Below are 23,947 nucleotides of genomic sequence, written 5' to 3'. Positions count from 1 at the left end.
ATATATATATATATATATATACACACACACATACGTGTGTGTGGGTGTGTGTGTATACGTGTGTGTGTGTGTGTGTGTATGTGTTTTAATCATCACCCAAGGATATTTTGTCATTGCTTTTTAGAGAGAGTGGAAGAGAGAGGGAAAGACAGAGAAATATCGATGTGAGAGAAACACATCAATTGGTTGCCTCCTGCACGACCCCCCAACTAGGGCCTCAGCTGGGGAGGAGCCTACAATCGAGGTACGTGCCCTTGACTGGAATAGAACCCGGGACCCTTTTCGGTCTGCAGGCCGATGCTCTATCTACTGAGCCAAACTGGCTAGGGCTACATGCATATTCATTGTAGCTTTATTTGTCATAGCCAAAACATGGAAATAATCTAAATGTCCATCAACATGTAAATGATTGAAGAATGATATATCCATACAATGGAATACTTCTTAGCAATAAAAAGAAAAAAACTACTGATAAATGCTAATACATGATTAATCTATATAAATGCTAATACATGATTAATCTATATAATAAAAGCCTAAGTGACTGAAACGACCAGAATGACTGGTCACTATGATGTGCACTGACCATCAGGGGGCAGACGCTCAAAGCAGGAGCTGTCCCCTGGTGGTCAGTTCACTTAAACAGGGGAAGCGTTGTTCAACCAGATACCGGGCTCAAAGCTGGCAAGCACAGTGGCAGTGGTGGGAGCCTCTCCCGCCTCCGCAGCAGCACTAAGGAGCAGTGAGCAGGCAGGTGGTAAGGAGTGAGGGGTCCCAGACTGCGAGAGGGCACAGGCCGGGCTGAGGTACCCCCCCGACCCCCAGTGCATGAATTTTGTGTACGGGGCCTCTAGCCACAAAATAATTATGCCAAGTGAAAGAAGCCTGATAAAGAGTATAGGGAGTACAGCCTATTCTTGTTGCTTGTGGTTCTCATGTTCTGTGAAGTGAGCATGAACAATTAATTAGCAAACACTGAAGCACTGCTCCTAGAGGAAATACAGGGTTAGGTTCCTGCATGCCTCTGGTCACAACATTTTTGTCAACTGATCAACACATAACCCTGTTTTATGTGTTTCTTTTTAAAGACATCTTATTTAATATATATTGTTGATCCACCAGTTCTGAACTCATAGCAAACAGCACTAGAACTCATGCCTCAATGAAGCTGCTCTAACATGTATTTTCTCTGTAAGGTAAATTATTTAGAAACATTAGACAACACTTCAGTACTAGACAACACTTGGGCACCACTTCAAACAGCGAAATCACCAACTCCAAGCACACAAAGGTGAAACGGGGCATTAAAAGGACCACAAAAAGGACCCTCGTGTATAGGATGAGAGCTGAAACAAGGCAGAGCACTGCCCAGCTCAACCTCAGTTGGCAGCTCAAACTTTCTGCCACTCTGCATTTCTGTGAGCAACTTAGAAAGTGCTGCATTAATTTTGGAGTGACAAATTTTAGTAGATAAATTTGTAAATATGGAATCTGTGAATAATGACTGTATGTGACTCACTGATAAAAATTTTTATAAAATACAAACAAATCTAGAGTGAAAGAAAGCAGATCAGTGGCTTTCCCTGGGGAGAGAAGAGGGGAGGAAGGAAGGACGTTTGAAGGGTCAGAAGAGACTCTGGAGGGTGATGGGCTCACTATCTTGACTGCAGTGATTATTTCACAGACGCATAGGATGCAAAAGCTTATCAAATTGTAACTTTAACCACATTCCACTTATAATGTGCCATGGTAGCTCAATAAAGCTGTTAAAGGGAAGAAAAGGCCAAGATGGTGGGAAGGGAGATGAGGAAAGAGACATCTACTAAGTTTAATTGTGAGGAATTGCTAATCAAGGAGTGAATTAAGGGAATCAAAGGTAACTCGATGTTCCAAATTTGATAGCAGGGTTGATGATGAGGATATCAGTAGAAACTAGGGAATGCAGAACGAGGATCACATTTCGGAGAGTAGGTAAGCTACTTTTGAAGTTCCTGTCCTGGTTCCAAGCCCTCTTTCCCTCCTCAGATCAGAGCTCCCCCAGTTGCTGTCCCACTGGTTATGCAAATACATGAACTCATTTTCTCAACTCCAGCTCATTTCCCCAACTACCTCATTTTCTGCAATGATACCACCACCCTCGAAACCCTCCTCTCCTTCAACCTATCTAAAGACCAAAGACCCCTTGTCATGTCAGTCTATGTATCTAGTACAAATGTCTTGGCTTGACCTTTGAAGCCCACCAAAAATTCTGTTGCAGCTGATCACACTTCATGCCTCATCACTTTCTGCCCTGTGCCCTCCACTCAGATCAGGAGGCCTGATCTCTCCCAGCCACACGACTTTTGCTTAGGTATCAGTTTCTCTAACTAAAAAGCTCTCCATCCCTCCAAAACCTAAAAGTCCATCAGAACTTAACCCATATCCTTTGATTTCCTACAGCACCACTACCACCGTGTACAGTGCTGAATTGTTTTTTAAGTTTCAAATGAGTGCTAATTATACAACTCCAGTAGAGGCTCATTAACCAATGGAAGTGACCAAGGCATGGATCTGGGTACTCAGGTAATCAAAGAGGAACAAAAGACCTCTTCTGCCCTCATACCCACAGAGCAGGGACCACAGCATCACACCAGTATCACCAAGTACAACAGCATAATACTAAAGTGCAGTAGGTCAGATGAGAGACTCTCTGCTCTGGGTGAGGAGGGAAGCTTTATGGAGGGGTTAACATTTGTGACATATCTGGAAAGGGGGAACAGAATATTTTCATGTCAAAGAGGAGAGGGCTTCACAGGTGAAAGGATGAAGAGAAGCCAAAGGCAGAGCAACAGAAAATGGCAAAGTTGTATATTCCATGTAGGCACAGATGGCGTGCTATATACAGCTTTCAGTCTCTCATGGCACGTGCACAGTCCACATTCAGTAAGTACTTGCTGGGTTGAATTAGTTATACTAGATTTCAAGTGGTTTCATCTAGATCCTAAGTGAATAATGTGCTACAATGAGGTAGAGAGCTGTATCTTCTATAGGCCTGGGTTAAGTGGCAGGAATTTATACCACTAACACCAAAATTGCAAGGGTAATTTAAAAATGTTAATGGCTTTTACTCAGGCAGCCTAGTTATATGTAAAGTAGCAGGATCCAGTCCCCAATTGCTCAGCTATTACCTGTGAAATAGGTAGAAGATAATACCCTCTTCTGCTCTAGTTTTAGTGAAATTGACATTTGTAACCTTTGAAATAAATGATAAAAAAAGGTGTTCACTGCATCCATACTATATTTAGGAGCCATTTTTACCATATATTAGTTTCATGATAGCAATAGTATAATTTTTACATTATGTGGAATTTCAAAAAACACACAATATTTTAGGTATTCCCCTAATGTAGACATCACTCGAGTTTATAAATGTCATTTTAAATCCCCTGTCCCAAATTTCCAGGAAAAAAAAAATCTTCTGAATAAAATAGAACATGCTAAAGGGCTATATTTTACTAGTTACAGAAACTCCCACATCATAAGCTCTCAGTATTTCCCCTCCTACTGTGTGAGCCGACCAGCACGTACCATTTGTAGACTAATACTCACTGTTCTGAGTGTGACATCACAGTCTAATTTGAATGTGACTTGGGTAACGGAAAATGAGGGGGAAGATCGACCTCACTCTGTAGTAGATGTAGGATTTAGAAATGTAGGATTTTAAATAAAATAGGCCCCTAACAAAACCATGCCTCACCACTGGAAGCGAAGTCCACAGGCCCGATCCACTTGAAGGCTGGCTTACGGCCTCGCTCTTCCGTTACGTGCACTTTCTTGATCAGAGCCAGGCTGGTCAGGACATTGGCGATGTCATAGAGACGTCGTACCTTTGCTGGGAGACATAAAACACAATTACGGCCATGCTGCCTGTGACACCATTACATTGTAGTTTACGTGACAGGTCACTTTTCTTGGCCATCATATAAACCTCAGGGGAGAGCAGTGGGTGGGATGAAATGACCAATGGCTCTGTCATGAAATCACCCAGGATTTATGTATCTGCAGCCACAGACCAAGGTCGGGGTGTCCTTCTGTTTCCACAGCTTCACACCTTTACAAGACAAGCAGGGAGCGCCATGATTGCAAAAACACCGGAGGGAGGGAAGCGGGCTGTAATTAGAGGCTCAGTGAGTGTGATTCTGATGTGTGGCATGTCGGAAGCCTGCCTGAGTTTCTCCCAGCAGGAGGCTGTGGCACCAGCTCCACCAGGCAGCTGGGCTGTGAACATGACAGGGAATCCCCAGAGCTTCCTGCAAAGCTGCACTCCCGGGCACAGAAGGTGTTCCCGGGCTCAGGATTCTGAGGTACTGCTGTGCCGGAGACAGGCAGTTCCTCACCTGAAGTCCCGGCCTCTGGCCACCCAGAGGGGAGGGGGTGGGATGCACAATCCTTGAGTCTTAAGAGGTTTGGGGAGACACGTTTGAAAATGCATGGACTAGAAGAGAAATTCAGAAGGGGTGGTAACACAGTGAATAGGCAGGTGATGCCCAGAAAGTAATTTCTATTTAAGAAACCAATTTATAGGTAGGAAACCCACTTGACTTCAGGGCTAAGATCAAGCAAAGGAGTGTTGATTACTGTCTAGAAATAGCAAGCATTCATCCCAGATGCAATTTTCTTTCCAATCGTGGGAGAGCTAGGTTTTATTTAGTAATTTCTCCCACAGGATGGCTCTAATTCCAGCTGGAAACAAACAAACAGCTAGGTAATGTTGAGCTCATGGCTTCCCAAGGCTTGAATGGACTACCAGCAGCCAAGAGCCTCTGGCTTGGGACCCACACTCGACAGAAAGTATGAAGCTCGGAAACGCTCTCCTTGTCCACAGCCATGTCCCACCACCCTTTCCCTACTCTGGTCATTCTGCTGATTCTTACCTGTACACACCTTTCATCTCCTCTCATCAGAAGAGTAGGCGGGGGGTGGGGAAAAAAGGGGAAACAAAACTCAGACATTCTGTCTTGGATGCTGCGATACTAAAGAGAAATTTGAAGTATCTTACACACGGATTGCATTCTGCTTCCACCATCCACTCTAACTGCCAAGGGGACTTCAATGGGAATCCTAGCATGTGACTAACTCATCTCTCACAGCACCACAGATTTTGGGATGCAGGAAGGCGTGCACTTCTCCAAAAAACCATTATTCTTTTACTTTCAGAGGTAGAAAACATCACCGTATGAATCCCACCCTCCTGTGCTAGCTAGGTGGATTTAGGTGAGGATGCTTACTTTTAAATTTACTATGGTCCAGCGCATTCTGGCTTCCTTCTATCAGTATTTTGGCAGCCACATCGAGAGTAACAATCTTGGTTTTAGAGACAAGGAACAACATGACAAACTTCTGGCTCATGATTCTCAGAGACTTGTCTTTTCTGTTTGCAGATGCTACAAAGGGAATGAAGCAAAGGCATCAAAAAAGATAATTTACCACAAGAAAGACTGTATTTACAGTTTGCCAGAACGATCTAAGTCTGCTAGTGCATGGAAAGATCACTTTTATTACAGAGAGAAGCCTTCTGGACTGTCACAGTCGATGGCATATAAAGACAAGGCGGATTCTCTTGCTGCTCGTAAGATTTCCGTAGGAATAGACTCTGAAAGGCGAATGTTAATCCACTCTTAATGCGTTATACTCACACTGTGTGGAACAGAAAGCAGGAGGTGGTTTTCCTAAAGCAGCTCTCTGCCAGGATTGATGTGGGAGGAGAAAAGGATAGGGTAGAGCCCTACCCGGTTTTGCTCAGTGGATAGAGCATCTGCCTGCGGACCAAAGGGTCCCCGGTTTGACTCTGGTCAAGGGCACGTACCTCAGTTGGGGCACGTGCAGGAGGCAACTAATCGATGTGTTTCTCTCACATCAATATTTCTCACTATCTTTCCCTTTCTCTTCCACACTCTCTAAAAATCAATGGAAAAATATCACTGAGTGACGATTAAAAAAAAAAAAAGGGATAGGGTAGGGATGAGGAACTGTTTTCAAACATCCACTCTGCCCTCAAAGGCAAGGATTCCACTTTAATTTCTCTGTGCCCCAAATACAGGCAAACCTCGTTTAGTGCACTTCACAGATATTGTATTTTTTACAAATTGAAGGCAAGAACCCTCCACCAGCAAGAAGATTACAACGTGCTTTATTGTGGTGGTCTGGAACCAAACCCAGGCTGGCTCTGAGGTATGACTGTTTCCAGAATGTACTGTAATCACAGCAGGTGCCCAGCTCTTCCATTTCTTTTCACAAATAAACTGTAACTAAATAGGAGAACTGATGAGATGTGTGTTGCTGAGGATGGCAGGCAAACCATCCCGACAGATGGCTGTCTCCCCTGGTTATTAAGATACAACTGGCTCATGGGCTGGAACTAAAAGGCATGAGGCAGTAAACTGAATGAAAACCAGGCCCACCTTTCCATTCCTATTTCTTAAATTTGCAAGTGAAATGTGAGTGATACTTGCACGTTATCATCTTAGCAAGAGGGAGTAGGGAGAGAACGATGAGGATCTGTGGTTAAGACAGGAAGAGGATAAATGAGTCGGGAGGGGAAGACCAATGCAGATGTAAGTGAAAAAAATTCTGCATCCAAGGTCTATCTTTCTAATCAACATTTGCTAACGGGGTTCTTTTCTATATAATCTACTCCATTATGCAACTTGAAAAATTAATACCATTGTAATGATAACGTCTTTCAAAGCAACTTTTCCTTAAAGGCTCACAAATAGAAACCAGCATGGGGCTGTCAATCTGGAATGGGAGCTCTGTTAGCGATCTGCGGTCCAAACACCCAACACCAAGCGACCTGCCAGTAGACAGGTTTTCAGTGAGGGTGAGTGGGCAACCCAGTGGGGGAGCCATCTGTCTGCCTTTCTTCAGTGGAGAGAGTAAGAGGACACCTCCCTCCAGGGTTGTCAATCTGGCACTTCCCATCTCAGCAGTGAGTCTCTTCAGAAGAGACCATCACTGTCTCTCTGCTATTACTCATGTGGTTACAATGAACTCACCGGAGGGACAGTCGGGCTCAGAGAAATCCAGCAACTGTTGATCGTGGGGTTCTGCACAGCCATCTTTTTTACGTTCTCCCAATTTGTAATCCACCAGGTCCAGCTCCCTCTTTTGGAGGTATGCCATCTGCTCCTCATACTTCTGCTCCTCTCCTCGTCTCTGGAGGCTCCTCAGGGTTCTCGGCAGGCTGTGCCGCCCGTGCCAGCCATACTGATTCTTGGCCACGCGGCTGACCAGGTGCAGTGACTCCAGCACATTCACAATGTCATAGATGCGTCTCCTTTCAACGCCTGTTTGGAAGACACAAGCCAACCATCATCATGCAGACATTTTTGAGGATAAATTCCTTGAGAGCCTGGACCATGTCTGTGAACTACTTTGCGTGATGCCCAGTGGAATGTCCATCAAGTGTGGCTGCGCCACAAATTCATCCCGAAAGGGTGCGAGTAACAGAAATTTTTTTCTTCCCTTTTCTTGTGATCTAACCCCCAGTAGGATAAAACATCCACCCAGAGATGGCTGATGTCCTACCTGTATTACATACAGCACATGTCTTTTCTTTAGCCCTGTTGGCACGTTACAATGGGTGGTGGGACTGAGCAACACAGGTGCTAGCACGCCTGATGGACACTTGGTGAATGCTGGCTGGCTGACTTTGACTTATCGCCCTAATCATGCAGACTATAAAGTAAATTGTGTCCAAGAACAGATACCTTGTTTGGACAATACTTTCCTTTCCTGGAGTTTGAATGATGCAACATAATTATCTTGCTAACTCTCTTAATGGTCCAATAAGAGAAACAGATGGTAAGTATTTTGTGTCCTATTTCACACTGGAAACTGAGGAGTCAAGAGTTTGGGCCTCTTCTCAAGATAATGGATGAAGCCACAGTTAGGGCTGGAACAACATCTGAGTACCCTCTGGTTCACCATGGTTACAGACAACTCTTCCCGTGCTCTCATTCACTGTATCCCGCCAAGCAGCCCAGAGAAACAGAGACTTCGTGTACTGTAGACGGACCATCAAGTTCATCAGTTCCCTACCGCTTGCCCAATGATCTGCCCAAATAGCTAGGATTATGAGCTGTCTACCGAATTTACCAAAAATATTTATGGTGGTTAGTGTGGGGACTTTGGGGTTAGACTGCCTAGATTTGAATCCCTGTGTTGTCTGTCCCAATCAGGTGACCCTGAGAAGCGACCTAACCTGTCTGTGACTTAGTATTTATCTCATAAGATGAGGAGGGTTCAATGGGACCACAAACATGAAGAGTCTCCAACACATGTTCACTGTTTGGCGCTTCCTGCGTGGCACTGGGGCTACCTCAGGTCGCTGCTGGCGTAAGAGGATTAGTGGAAACAGATGTAAAAACCTCCTGTGCAACAGGCCCTCGGGCTTCTGGAACCACCTCTCCCTCTGCTCTCAGATAAGTATCCATAACAGAGGCCTCCAGGCACCTTGGAGAAAACCAGCGCAGCTGCAACCAGGCCCTCTTTCTGTGCACTTGCCAGGAGCTGTTATATAATCCGGGCAGACGCAGCAAATGCAGCATGTGGCCCTTCAAAAACTTAACAGGAGAAACAGACTGGATTACAACGAGAAGCCCGGAGCTGAGAGGAAGTTCATCACATGCATGAGGAGGCATTTCACAGCCCATCAGAGCATTTCAGCTCCTGACCCTGAAAGGCTCCTCACCCCGTGTCGGTGCCAGGTGTCTGCTGGAAGGTGGTGGCAGGGCAGTCAGCAGCCCCCTGTCCAGTCCCCCGGGTCCCTTGCTCCAGTCTGTTTTCCGATATTAACACATCGTGTTTAGAGTGTAACATTCTATAAACCTTCCCATTAGAAATGTCATGTGAATGCAACTGAAACACCCCAGGGCCAGCCATATGCCCGGCTGTTTTGTTGTTTTGTATTAGATACAATCTGTTAAGTCTCCATCTAGTGGCTAGACATCCCAAGAAGGGAAAAGAAAAGAAGATTCTGACCACCCGGAAAGTAAGACATTTAATGTGCACAACAGGCGTTTAGTAGGTGATGCTGGTGATGCATGTGCAGCTGCTGCCGGCACCATCACCCAGCTTTTCTATCAGGACTGAGTGTACCTGTCCTCCGTCTGGTGCACTGAAAAGTCCCATTTCACAGGTCTCAAGACGTGCCAGTTGCTCTGGGCCTTGTCCTGCCAGGAAGGTTTTCCCTGACACCACCCTTCCTTTCCTTTTGTATCCAGGCAATCCTGTTCATCCAATTCACGGCACTAGTTATGCCATCAAGGATTTACCAATTCTTACCAGGCTTCCCTTAGTCCCCAGTGGAGCTTACCAAGAACATCTCAGCCCCACAAACTATTTTCTTAGGCCGTGCTATTTTCCACTTACTAAAGTCCTCCTAGTCCTTCAACGTCTTACCTGTAATATCCATGTCCAATCTACATGGGACCAGAATCTGGGAAACTGTGCAATTTGACTGCTCTGCACATCCTTGGTTAAAATGTGGTCTTACAGCTTATGACCCGGGATGCAGCAAGGAGTTTAGTTTCAATCCGGAGTCAGTCACCCTTGAAATAATTTCCGGGAGGGACCTCATTTTTGACCTCACATGAAGAGAGATGGTAAGTTCATCTGGCAGGTCTGGGTGATATGAGGCATTAGCCAGCTGTTGCAGAAATCCCTGGTTCTGCCCCAGGCAGTCACAACTCGGGGGCCTGCAGAATGACCTGCAGCCCCCGAGTGGAGTCTGTCCTGTAACACAGCCTTCCTCCCTCCAACCGTTCGTCTTCGGCACTGACATCACTGCAAGGTCCTGGCTTCATGAATCCCAGTGAGAAGGACACTGATTTGCTGCTTTACCCTCGTCCTTTGTAAAGACTCGTTTCCAGGACGCTGTGCCTCCAATGGGTCCCTTTGCCCTTCTTGTCTCATGGCCACCAGTGCCAAATACTGTGTTCCCATTTCTGGCTTTCAAAACGGATCCCCAAGCAGTCTACTTCCCCTTCCTAATTGCAGAGGTTGAACGGACAGCTTAGGGCAGAGGGGATACATCTAGTAAGAGCCGAGGGAAAACTTCCATGTAACAGTAAGAGCCACCCATGCCAGGGCCCGAGTTAGGCCCGTTACTGACATTATCCCAACCTGGCTAAGTTTCTGCCAGGTAGGTGCTATGGTCCCAATGAGAAAAGGTTGATTAACTTCCTAAAGCTCTCATGGCCTATAAATTGGAGAGCTGGGCTTCAAATCCAGCCTTCCCTGACCCAAAGCCTAGCCCGTCCATGGTCTTCCCATCACAACCCATTGCATCCTCATTATTTCAGTTTCCAGCAAGCACAATCTTTTTAGCCATCAGTTTGAATAATTCAGACTGACAATCTTCTGCTGGTGCATATTTCTCTGGGCTATGGGAAGAACTAGAACTAATAAACAAGTTAAAAATATAATCTATCAAAATTATGTATGTAAAACCTCCTAAGGAGACACCCTCCACCTTCAAATCTTTGTGATTCCTGCTTATTTAATGATTGTAAACAATATGGGCATCCTGAAACCAACTGCCATCCATGTCCACTAGGGGTCTCTATTCGGAAGCTGCTGGACTTACTTATAGAACATACAGCTTTGCACATTGTACACACCCTCCCATGTGAACACATGCATTCCTCTTTGTTATAAGGTTTAGCTGTTTGAGTTATGACCAGATGTGCTTTCCCTAGTTTGGCAGGCTTTTTGTGAATAGCACAGAATAGGGCTTCAAACATAATGCTCTTGCTCTCCAATCTTGCTTTGTAGTAGAACTAATACCAATTCTGAACCCTTAGAAGCATTATTGTAAAAATAAACAGTAGGATATTTCAAGACATTTTTTAGTCGGTCTGAAATAAGATGAAATTAAAATAGGAGACAGGGCTCTGTAATGTGAGTCTCGTCAAAGTGTTTTTTAAGCTTAAGAAAACCAAATTCTTGTTGACCCTCAGGCCTAGAAGGCCCCTGCGAGCCTACGCTGGATGGTCATGACAGAAGGAAGCTCCCCCTGCCCCTGTCCTCACCCTTTTGGGGGGCCTGCCCCAGGAAACCAGTGTCCCACTATAACTGGGTAACCGGACGATACATACCAAGACTGACAGCCACTTCATCTAGGGAAATGGTGGTTTTCTCAGCTGACAAGGGATAACTTGGATAGCGAGCTAGAAACTTCTGGCACAGGAGTCCTAAACTTTTCTGTTTTCTGCTCGGCCTGCGCTTCTCAAATTTCTCCACAGCAACGTCCCCAACAACACGAAGCTACAGAGGGCAGACAGAAGGGAGGGGAGGAGACATCATGGTTAACATCCTAATAGAGAAATTGCAATGGCCAGTACTGGCAAGTTGAGGGGACATCCAATTCCATACCATCCTAGAGTCTAATTAAAATACATTTCCTAAACTAATTTTCTTAGCATTCTGCCTATTACCTTCTCTAGACTGGATTTCTTGTCCTTTGCAATTTGAGGCCGAGCCTACTGGTTAAAAGCGTGAACAATGAATAGTGCGGTCATTTACAGGTTGCTAGAGTCCTGCTGACAGGGTGTTTGTTGGACTGTAGACAAGCATCACTAAGAGCTTGTTAGAGATGCAGAGCCTCAGGCCTCATCCCAGAACTGGTCCATCAGAATCTGTCTTTCATAAGATCATGAGTGATTTCTGTTGACATGAAATTGAAGATGCATTGGTCTCCACTGTGTCATTAAACTGTTTTGTAAGTTCACAAATGTCCAAGGGTTGATGGAACTAAACAAGAGCAGCTAAATCTTATTCTTTCTTATTGCAAATACACAAAACTAGTGTCCTTGTCTCTTCAACCCACATTTCAAAAGGGCTGAATTCAACCTAAGAAAACAAAAGATTTTTCAGTGAACATATTCAAGCAATAGGATGATCCCAATAGCTTCAGAAAAAACATTTAATACATTTAACAACCATTCATGATTTTCAAAAATGCTCTTCGACAACTAGGAATGGAGAACTTGAATAAAGTGTATCCATAAAAACCCAACTGAAAACAAGTCTTAAAGAGAAAACCTTGGAATTACCCCCTTAAAAATCAGGGAAATGATAAGGATGCTCCTCTTCTACACCATACTGGAGATAGCCAGTGGATGAGGACAAGAAAAAGAAACCGAGGTACAGGAATTGGGAAGGAATAAATAGGCAAAACTTTCATTCTGCAGTGATTGTTTACATGAAAAATATAAGACTGACACATTATTAACAATAATAAGAGAATTTAGAAAGCTGCTGAAAAGACAAAACTCTTTTAGGAAAAAAATCTAGCAAATATCTATTTGTATAAAATATTAAATTTGCATCTTTAAAGAAACAGACTTAAAACTTAGAGAAACACATATACTCATGGGTAGGAGGGCTCAGTACCATAAACAGGTTCATTCTCAAATTAATCTACATGCAATGCAATTACAATTAAAATCCAATCTAAAGTACTTATGGAAGAAAAAAGGGCAAAGCATAGTCCACATATTCTGAAGGAAAAATTGAGGTTCCTGTTTTGCCTGATATGAAGGCTTATTACAATACTAGAGGCCCGGTGCATAAAATTCATGCACTCAGGGGAGGGGCCCCTCAGCCCGGCCTCCACCCTCTTGTAGTCTGGGAGCTCTCGGGAGATGTCTGACTGATGGTTTAGGCCCACTGCCCATGGGGAGCGGGCCTAAGCCAGCAGTCAGACATCCTTAGCGCTGCCATGGAGATGGGAGAGGCTTCCGCCACTGCCTCACTCGCCAGCTGTGAGCCTGGCTTCTGGCTGAGTGGCACTCCCCCTGTGGGAGCACACTGACCACCAGGGGGCAGCTCCTGCATTGAGCGTCTGCCCCCTGGTGGTCAGTGCACGTCATAGCAATGGGTCATTCTGCGGTCAGGTCGAAACCGGCTCTCCAACATCCCCCGAGGGGTCCCAGATTGTGAGAGGGTGCAGGCCAGGCTGAGGGACCCCACCAGTGCATGATGGGGGCTGGGGAGGGACATGGGAGGGCTCCAGGGCATGTCCGGCCTGTCTCGCTCAGTCCCAGTCGGCCGGACCCCAGCAGCAAGCTAACCTACTGGTCAGAGCATCTGCCACCTGGTGGTCAGTGCACGTCATAGTGAGTGGTTGAGAGTCCTTAGCATCTCATTAGCATATTATACTTTGATTGGTTGGACAGCCGACCAGATGACCAGACACTTAGCATATTAGGCTTTTATTATATAGTATGGTATTGGTGGAGGGATGGACAAATTGCCTGAAGGAACAGAAAAGAGCCCAGAAACAGATGCACACACAAGTGAAACTATGATATGTGACAGGCGTAGCACTGCCAACTCCAGGGAAGAGTAAGAACTGAATACATGATACAAGTACAAGTGATATAAGAAGCAACATAAAGGGAAAAAAAGACAGGCAACAAATTGAAATGTAACACGTATAACTGGTACAGGTTTAGTTTCATGCATATACTAGAGGCCCGGTGCACGAAATTCGTGCACAGGGGTGTGTGTCCCTCAGCCCAGCCTGCACCCTCTCCAATCTGGGACCCCTCAAGGGATGTCCGACTGCCCGTTTAGGCCTGATCCTACTGGGCCTAAACGGGCAGTCGGACATCCCTCTCACAGTAGGATCGGGCCTAAACGGGCAGTCGGACATCCCTCTCACAATCCAGGACTGCTGGCTCCCAACTGCTTGCCTGCCTGCCTTCCTGATTGCCCCTAACTGCTTCTGCCTGCCAGCCTGATCACCCCCTAACCACTCCCCTGCCAGGCTGATTGATGCCTAACTGCTCCCCTGCCAGCCTGCTTGCCCCTAACTGCCCTCCCCTGCAGGCCTGGTCACCCCTAACTGCCCTCCCCTGCAGGCCTGGTCACCCCTAACTACCCTCCCTTGCAGGCCTGGTCACCCCTAACTGCCCTCCCCTGCAGACTTGATTGCCCCCAACTGCCCTCCCTTGCAGGCCTGGTTCCTCCCAACTGCCCTCCCCTGCTGGCCATCTTGTGGCGGCCATCTTGTGTGTTGGAATGACAGTCAATTTGCATATTACTCTTTTATTAGATAGGATTATAAACCCTACAAATCAATAAAAATGAGCAAAGAACACAAACAGGTATTTCACAGAAGAGGAGAAAACATGGTAGCCAGTAAAGATATGGAAAGAAGCTTAACCTCATCGGTAACCAAGGAAAAAGCAAATGGATACCACAATAATATACAATTGTACACCCACTGAATTGGCAGAAATTAATAAATTTGAGAATTTCAAGTGTCAGAGAGGATACGGTTCAATATATGTTTATACATTACTGGTGGAAACAAACCGCTCTTGGTAAAACAATGTGGCACTGTCTTGTGAGTAGTTGAACATTCAATAACCTAGTAATTGCACTGTTAGGTATATACCCTAGAATAGTGCTCAAACTTTGTGGTCACAGGATCCCTTTATATTCTTATCTCCAAACCAGAACAATACTATTAATTTACATATTTATAGATTTAAAAAATCCACCAAAATGACTGGAAGAGAAATAACATTCCAATCTATAAGCAACTTTTCTTAGCAAGTCTGGGAAAAAGTTTGATGGGAGAGTGAAAATTATTGACCACTGATTTTTTTTTTAAGTATAGATATGCAGCTTATTTAATTGCTCTGGTTAGACATGTAATTTAAAGATAACTTTAAAGCCCAAACCAACAAACTAAACATACATGAGAGTAATAAAGCTTCCCAGGTCAAAGACATTTAGATTAAAATATCCTTGCCTGGCCTGCATGGCTCAGCGGTTGAGCGTCGACCTATGAACCATGAGGTCACGTTTTGATTCCGGTCAGATCTCTCTCTCTCTCTCTCTCATCCCACCTTCTCCCTCCCTCCCTCCCTCTCTGAAATCAATAAAAATATATTAAAATAAAAAAAATCCTTAAAATTGGAGCAAAATTAAATCCACAGCAGCATTTTTAATAAAAACACAAATTCCCCCATTAAATCAAAGTTATTAAATATCATTGCTTAAAAATGGATTTTTAAATGTATTGGTTAAGGGAGTATTATAAAAAGAAAGTGTTCCCTATTATCTGTGTCCAAACAATAAGTTGCTGAAGGCCTGGGGTGGGGGTGGACTAGAGGGAGTCAATAGGGGAAAAAGGGGACATATGTAATACTTTTTTTAAAAATTTCTTTATTGATTACTGTGTTACATATGTGTCCTTATTCCCCCATTACCCCCTCTATTCTCCCGCTCATGCCCTCATCCCCCTGGTGTCTGTGTCCATTGGTTAGGCTTATATGCATGCATACAACATATGTAATACTTTTAACAATAAAGAATTGTTAAAAAAAAAAAAAGAAAAAGAAAGCGTTCATTGTGAAAAATGAGATACAGAATGAGAATTCCCTTTCAGCTATATAAAGAAAAGATATTAAGCTTATTACTGTCTTTGGCTCAATAGTAGCTAAAAAATTGAGAATTCTATGATTTTTTAAAAAATAATCAAGTAAAAAATTTTAATTCTATCATAGCTGCTAGGAACACAGCCTGTTTACCTGCAGAGAGTCTGTAAACACTTCATCCTTGTTCTCAATGGGTCTGAACAGTCCTTTCTTCTTCTCCCAATCTCTTATGTCAGGGCTGGCAGCACTAATGAGCATCTTCAGGTTAGCTGTGGGCGTCCATGGTTCTGTCTGCTGTCTGTCCACAAGCTTAACTGGAGTAATGGGATTTCTTTCTGGAGTGAAGATTTTTTGCTTCGATAAATCAATTGGTTCATTTTTTATTGGAGTTTTCGGGGTCATCCTTGATCGATCAACAAATATATTTTCCTATTTTAAAAAAAGAGACCTTTTAGCAAGAATGAGACAGGTCAGCTATCAGCTAAGAGAACTGTTTCGTTCCCACCATGAAAATACAACCAGACCATATGTTCAGGGCTGAAAAATAGTAGGATAGGACTAATGAAGACAGATAGGATACATGGGACGCATGGAGAAGCTCCAATGGGAAACTGATTATAATCTGCTACTCCTTTTATGCATGTTTTTCATGGCATCGCTGTGAAAGAAGTCATGAGTATATCTATCACTGGTGGATGCTTGTAATAGTTGGGGATGAAAAGGGCAAATGTGAATTGAGTCCATATACTCCTAAGTGCCATATTTCTTAAACATTATAAGTTTGCACTAACCAGTGAAGAAAACAAATGCTTTGTAGTTCAGTGTTCAACAGTGCTAACATAACAATGAGCAGGACCAATGGATATAAGTGCATCCAACAAAATGCCACATGTAAAACAAACCTAGAGAGCAGTCTTACTTCAAAGGACTCATATGCAACCCCGACCCTATATGACTCCCCACGTGAGATTACCAATCAAACTGACCTACAGCCTGTTCAGTAAGAAGAGACCACTGATCACAAGCTTAGGTGTCATGGGGGCGATATTAAATTGCTATAGAGACTTCTAAGTGCTTATCTCAAGTTCTGTTCTTAATTTTTTCCAGCTTGGTAATAGTTTGTGGAGTAGAACCCACCCTCAGATCACACTTTGAGATTAATGATGGGTCCATTATGTCCCTTGTAAAACAGGACTGAGTACAGAGAACCCACATTTGGAACTACTGAGTAATTAAAACAAATTTCTTTCCCCTAAAACCAGTTTTTGGCATTCAAAAACAGAAAGATTCGGCTCTTCTTATAGCAGAAGTCACCTCCAGGCAATAGCGTCTTATACAATTATGAAGGTGGGTGGTTAAATATTTGTCACTCCCTTTCCTGTACTAGTAGCACTCTATAGCTGCTGCATGCTTGGATTTTGGCTGAACAGTGGTTTACAAAAAGTGCTTTCTTATAAACGAGCAACACGTGCAGAGGGAAAAGATTGGGAGAAACTGGAATCTGGGTTAGCACGCCAACTCTTGTTCTTGAATTGGCAGAAGCTTCCCACTAGCCATGGTGGTCTGTCCTTCTGGAACAGGAAGGAAGTGGGTGGGGATAGGAGCCTAGGTTTCTCCCGCCACAGCAGCAGTAAGCATCCAGCCTGGGGCGCTGCATCTACCGACTTATCTCTCTCTCTCTCTGTCTATTATCGTTTAACTCCCTTTTTAAAAAATTTTTTATTGTTGACTCTATTACAGATGTCTCCCATCCCCCCCCTCTGCCTCTCTCCACCCCACCTCTGCCCCTCCCAGGCCTTCACCACATTACCGTCTATGTCCACGGGCTATGCATATATATTCTTTGGCTGATCTCTTCCTCCCCTCTCTACTGATATCTCTTAACAAGTTCCTACAAGTGTGCAATTCTGATGAAGTCTTCTACAAGGGGGCCCTCCAGGGAAAGTATTGAGGGTTTACTATGTGCCACACCATGTTTCATGTACTTTATGGATATTAACCTCTTCTAATCCTGTGACCTGGGTACTATTATTTTTCCAGTCTACAGCTGAAGAAACCGAGGCACAGAGAGGTTAAATAACTTGCTTGAGGTTACATACAACCTCATTCCGTAGAAAAGTAACTGGTATGCAAGACATACTGAAAGCAGGAGTTTCTGAAATTATGCATCTAGAAATAAGCTTGTCCTGGGTGCCTGTTGGAGGAAGCTGTCTTTTTCACAGCTCCAACACACAGTACCCAGCAGGCCCCACAGTATCGATGGAGCGGGGGGGGGGGAGGAGCGGGGGGAAGCAGTTCTGCATGCAGGTTCTGGTGCCTGCTACTCCCTGGTGCCAGGGAGGGCACGTTCCTTCTCCTCACTAGGCTTTCAGCCTTGCAACTGAAAATGAAGTTCATAAAAAATACCAACCTCAGGGTTATGAGAATAGTTCCTGGCATATAGTGAGCATGCAATAAAACTTAGCTATTGTCTTTTCCTCTTTCCTAGTCTTTATTACCATTCATTCTGACACTCAGAGCTAATATATTTAACTTACGGGGTGAATGTCTTGTCTCATTCACGAGACTGTGCACTTCTGGAGGTCAGGGAGTAAGTACATGTCTCATGCCTCACAATTGTTGGCACAATGCCTTGCCCCGTACAAGTGTGCAGAGAACACAGTGCCTTGATTATATGGTTATTCAAAAAGGTATCCCTACAGTAGAGGGTGTGGTCCAGGCTTACTGAGCCAGACAGAGATTCACCTGCCTTCTCTACCTTCCATGGCACCTGTAGACACAGAACCCATGTGTTCCTCCTTCTTTCTTACCAAGGAGCAATTCCGATAGATCATTTCCTCCAACACTTTGAGATATATTTTCGCTACAGTTTAATATTACAGATGCACCTCGGCTTATGAAGTTATGTCCTGATAAATCAATTGTAAGTTGAAAATATCATAAGCTGAAAACGCACTTACTCTACCTAACCTACTGATGATCATAGCTTAGCCTACCCTACCTTAAATGTGCTCTGAACAGCTACATTATAGGGATGTAACCCCATTATAAGTCGAGGAGCACCTGCAATTGCCTTCCTCTTCTCACCAGAAGCAGGAGACCCAGATGGGCGTTTTGTAGACGTGATGGGATGCGAAAACACAAAGCACAATATCAAAAAACACTGGCAACGTAATACATTGTAGAGTATGGGTTGTTTACCCGGTGATCGTGTGGCTGACTGGGAGCTATTGCTTGACACCTCTGCCCAGCATCATGAGTAATTACCCTACTGCATATCACTATTTTGGGAAAGAGCAAAATTCTAAATTCAAAGTATGATTTCTACCAAGTGCTTATCACTTTCACACCACCATGAAGTTGAATAATTGTAAGTTTAACCATCTTAAGACAGGAACATCTGTACTTAAAGTAGGAAGAGAGTCAGGTTACCTGATATGTTGTGATTATATCACACCTCTATATCAAAAGAAAAAAAATGTCTAGCAAATTGTTTTTCAAGGTCTCAGCAGGTGGGTAGAAAGTCGACTGCTATCTAGTAGACCCTGCTCCATCCGCCTGTTTATCCTGTAATCCTGACACTGTATAAGGCAGTGGAAAGGGGATTGAAACAAGAATTTGGAAACGTGTTTTTTGTCTCAGCTCCGTATCTTTTTGGTACTGAACAAATTGTTCATTCTGTCTGGGACCAAGTTTCCTGGTCCATAAAACAAGGAGTTCAGACTAAAGTCTCTATCTCCAAGGCTTTCCAACAAGGCTGCCCAGCACTGTGGTAGATGCTTGGATGCAACCAGACCTCTTCAGGAAAGAATCATTCCCCCAGCTGCTGGAAGTGATGCCAACAGGAAGCCCTTAACTGGAATGCCTTGGTTGGCCAAAGAGGGCTGACTCATCTGGGATCTCCCTGTCCTGGGGAGGCCTGATATGTAAAAGTCCGGCCCCCTTGCCCGACTCAGGACTATTCTGATGGGTCATTCTAGACCTCCCCTAGGGTAAACTCAGACTTCCCCTGAAACTGTGTTGCAGATCTGCCTCTTCCTCTGTTCATTTCTGCTGCCTTCCCTTCTCTTCCCTTTCCAGGCAACTCATCCTAGAACTCTCCCTAGAAACCTCCTACACACTAAGCTCCCTGACACACCTGCTTGTCAGGAAATCTAAGCTGCAACACCCTAGAAATCACTTCCTCCCTCAGACAGAGCCTGGAGAAAGTAATCCAGGACGCAGGTTTTCTTGTTTTCATATGTAAATGGAAATAACACACACTGGAGAGCCTGCCACAGAGTTACTGTGAGGATCAGATCAGATAATGAAGGTGAAAGCAGTCTGTAATGGTGAAGTGCTATACAAATGTTCATCATTATTGATTATACCAGCGTCAAGACTGCTGTACGCTGCCACAGAGAGGGGTTGGTAGTCAAAAGATCTTGGGTTCAGTCTTGCTTTTGTTTCAGATACAGCTTTGATCATGTGACCTCAAATAATATAATCTTTTGGCATTATGTCAACCTCTTTTCCAGTTCCATCTTATGCAAATTCCACATTTTGCCCCAACAGTCCACTTGCTTTTCTTAAACCTGCCCTGCACATCATCACATCTGAGCTGCTGTTCACACCATCACTTGGTCTTTAATGCCACAGGCTAAGCCTTGCCTATTGTTTAAGGCTCATTGCAAAGACTACCCGTTAGAAAGTTCCCCTAACTACTGACTAACAGCTCTTTCCCTTCAGAGCACTTCTAGAATGAGTAATCCACACTGAGGACTTGGCCCTGATCATAACCCAGGGGTTCCTCAAATTATCAGTGTGTTCTGATCCACTGCTTCTGACTGAGGTCACCTTCCGGGAGCCAGAATACCTCACTTGACCTCACTGTAATAGTTAAGACTGTTGACTGTTCTTTGCTCTATAAAAACTGTTGGTCCTGAGATAACAGTCTTTCTCTGTTGGTTCTCTTCCTATTTCTGTTTCCTCTGTCTCCTCCATTGGTTCCTCTTTTTCCACTCTTACAAACCTCAGCCTGATACTTGTCTCTACTTGCTCTCTCTTGCATAGTTCATGACTCTCATGTACATGATTTTAAAACCAACTTGTATGTTGATAATTCTCAAGTTTGTGTTTGGCTAGCACCTTCAACGAATTCCAAAGTCGGGCGACCAGCTGCCTTCTGCACATATTTATTTACCTGTAATCATACAGATACAGATATATATATATAGATATATTTCAAACTGAATTCGCCTTCTTTCTTAACCACTCACAAAAGAGATGAATGACCTTCCAAAAAAACCTGTGCTCACTAAATCTAGGCATTGTCTCCAAATATACCACTCACTTCTATTTTTTTTAAATTGATTTGAGAGAGACATTTATTTGTTATTCCACTTACTTATGCATTCATTGATTGCTTGTATGTGCCCTAAATGGAGATCCAACCCATAATTTGGCATATTGGGATGACACTCTAACCGACTAAGCTAACCAGCCAGGATCTCATTTCTACTTCTTTACTAGTTCTCTACTTGCCTAAGTCTTAACATTCATTCCTTGAAGCCCTAGCTCAAGTGTTACTTCTTGCACAAAGCAGCTCAATACTCATGGCTCATCTCTTTGGCCCAAATCATCCATTTTCTATTTCTGTCATGCTTAAATGCACTGTAAACAAATTAGGAGAGTTGTTTATAATCCCACAACTGGGCCCAGTAAATTTGAATAACCAAGTTGAAAACTCCTTTATGTTTTAAGTTTCTCCATGAGAAATAAGAAGATGCATGTATGATACAGTACCTTAAGAATTCTTAACCAGTCAAGAAAGATAAATGCTCTATATCAGCAGTCGCCAACCTTTCAGACCTCACGGACCACCGGTTGGCGACCGCTGCTCTATATGCCAAATGATGCACAGGACACTGCAGCAAGCATCCCTCAGAGGGTTTTAAGAAGGAACAACTCAGCACCATGAGTCTGTGGCCTTGCTGAATCTCTTGAACATCTCTTAAACACCCACACCTCATGTTGTTTCTCCTGCCTAAAATGTCCCTCTCACTCACTCTTGTTTTCTTGTGGGTTGAACATCACAACCTTAATGTTAGCTCCTCGGAAGCCTTCCAACTCTCTAGACTCCCCATGAATTCATTTCTTCCTCCTCTGTTCCCTGGGGACCACTTTGTTCTCACTAATTACAGCACTTATCAAATCACAGTACAGTTGGTTAGTTTTACATCTGAGTTCCTAAAAGTCTCTCAAATAAATGAGGGCAGGGTCTGCATCATATTCATCTTTGGGCTGTTAGTTTGAGTACAGTGTGAACAGTATGTGTTGCTGAGTGCTCAACAAAAACCCAAAGAGGGAGGTGCTATTTATTAGTTGCATTTTATAGAAGAAAGAAACAGACTTAATGAGGTTAGAAGACATATTAACTCCTAATAAACAACTGTCCCCTTAGCACCTTTGACATAAATATTTGTTTAAAGATTGAATAAATATATCTGTTTGAGGTGACATAGTGAATGAATAGCAGAGCAGAAACTCAAACCCAGATCTGACGCCAAATCCCATGTTCTCACTATCCCTAGAAATCCTTCACAGCAACAGGAAAAGAGACAAAGCCCCTCCAAGCAACTAGCAGAAGCACTCTGTTCTTATCCCTTGCTTTCTCTTTAAGAGGTGAAATAATTCCTGCTCAGGCATTCCATTTCAAACATTGTAACCACTTTTCCAATCACTCTTGAGTCACTTGAGTTTTTCCTCCATATCCATTAGAATGTGAAAGCTCAACTAGATATAGCACTTACTGATGCTAACTAACTAGAGCAGAAGTTGAAGGCACTTGATAAGAAGTCACTGACCCAGCCCTAGCCGGTTTTGCTCAGTAGTAAGAGCGTCGGACCAAAGGGTCTCGGGTTCGATTCGCATCCAAGGACACTGTACCTGGGTTGCAGGCTCCATCCCTGGCCCAGTCGGGTACATGCGGGAGGCAACCTATCAATGTTTCTCTCTCTCTCTCTCCCCACTTCCACTCTCTCTTAAAAAAAAAAAAAAAGTGAATGCTAGGAGGGAAAAACCCTACATGGGAAAAGCATAAAAGCATACAATTTCACACCTATCTAAAATTAATGGTTGTCAAATATTCTTCAAAGGGCCATACAGGTTCTTTGCAACCAGGCAGTTTCATTGTTGACACTAAGTCTAAAATTTAGACCAGGACCCTAGAAAAGTTCAATATCCAAGGAAGTTGCTATGCTCAGATTTATATTCAAAGTTTGTACATTCAGGTTTATTATATGTATTTGCCTTTGCCTAAACACACTTAGATGTTTGCTACTAACAAGCTCTTACAGCTTTTTGGTAGGGAGGGCACTGTTTGGTGGCCAGTTTACTTGGTAATGTTTCTTAAAGACACCACCATGGTCTTACAAATCACAGGGCAGAAAAAAAAGGGGTAATGACTCAGTGCAAAACCAGACCGGCGGCAGCACTACAGAATACGCCGCGTGTGTTGGTGGGCTCAGTCACTTATCTCCCAATATGGGTGAATGGAACTGCCTCTAGAGCTGATTAATGAATGGGTATGAAGAACATTTCACAGTATTTTAATAATCCAGCATTTATAGCAGAGAGTCTTTCTTCCTGGGTACTCAGGGTTAACATTCCTGCACAGCATTAGCTAATTCCAATGTTGACAACTACAAGTATTACAAACTTTTGATTGAGGGGTTCAGCCTATCTTTGATTAATATAGATTGGTTCCAACACTACATCTAACCTAGCTTCTTTCCGCTGCACAATGACTGAGAAACTCAATTATTAATGGTTTGGGTGTCTACATTACAAAAAGTATATTTCTACAATGTTCATCATAGTCATTAGGTTTATAAGACAAATACAAGTGGCATATTGAAACACTTAGTTGAATTAGACATCACTATCCTAAATATGTTAGACTTTAGTGCACTTACCTTTTGTGCATTTTCCCCATCTTCAATTGCAAAATCTAGTCTGGGCTGCCTGGGGTTGATCAGGTCTTTCAGTGTTAAACAATTTACTTCCATCTGTAATGCACAATTACATTAGAAACGATTTTACAATTAGATGCTTTCTCCCCCAACAAAAATATCTATTTGTTATTTGCTCGACGTGGACATGAACTTCCCCTTCCTAAACTCATCCTGGGAATTTCCAGGAGCATAGCCACCCCCAACTCTCTAAAACGCACATGAACGAATACAAACACGCATTAATTACTGAAAACTTGGGAAGAAAAAGTCGACAAAAGTAGTAATTTTTTATGAAAAGCAACAGAACAAAGTAAAGTTACAAGTCAGGAAGGTGCAGGGCAAATCTGTCAGAAAGTACAGGGTCTCCTAAGGTCAGTTAATTTTGGCGCAAAGAACTGGGAGGAATTCGGCTTTAAAGAGGTTTGAACGGGGAGTGGGGGGAGAGGAAATCTGATCGCTAGACAAAATCCATTCTGCGCTTAGCGCAGCCCCTTTCCAAGCTCCCAAACAGACCCCAAG

The 23,947-nt window shown here is 43.7% G+C and overlaps 1 protein-coding gene across 1 annotated transcript in view; it reads right to left on the bottom strand.

Moving 5' to 3' along the window:
* E2F7 (E2F transcription factor 7) overlaps positions 1-23,482 on the bottom strand; it is a gene marked incomplete at both ends in the record, with an annotated part of 34,277 nt that extends 10,795 nt beyond the window's left edge. The window contains 6 exons of the mRNA XM_080660827.1: positions 3,737-3,871; positions 5,268-5,423; positions 7,035-7,325; positions 11,139-11,307; positions 15,588-15,863; positions 23,390-23,482. Coding sequence (XP_080516953.1) covers positions 3,737-3,871; positions 5,268-5,423; positions 7,035-7,325; positions 11,139-11,307; positions 15,588-15,863; positions 23,390-23,482 — 1,120 coding nt within the window. The remainder of the gene's footprint in view (positions 1-3,736; positions 3,872-5,267; positions 5,424-7,034; positions 7,326-11,138; positions 11,308-15,587; positions 15,864-23,389) is intronic.
* Between the last annotated feature and the right edge of the window lie 465 nt (positions 23,483-23,947).

Source organism: Plecotus auritus (genome assembly GCF_963455305.1).
Source record: "Plecotus auritus genome assembly, chromosome: 3".
Lineage (NCBI taxonomy): Eukaryota > Metazoa > Chordata > Mammalia > Chiroptera > Vespertilionidae > Plecotus > Plecotus auritus.
Note: the sequence above shows the minus strand (reverse complement) of the source record. Positions and strands in the feature narration are given on the sequence as shown.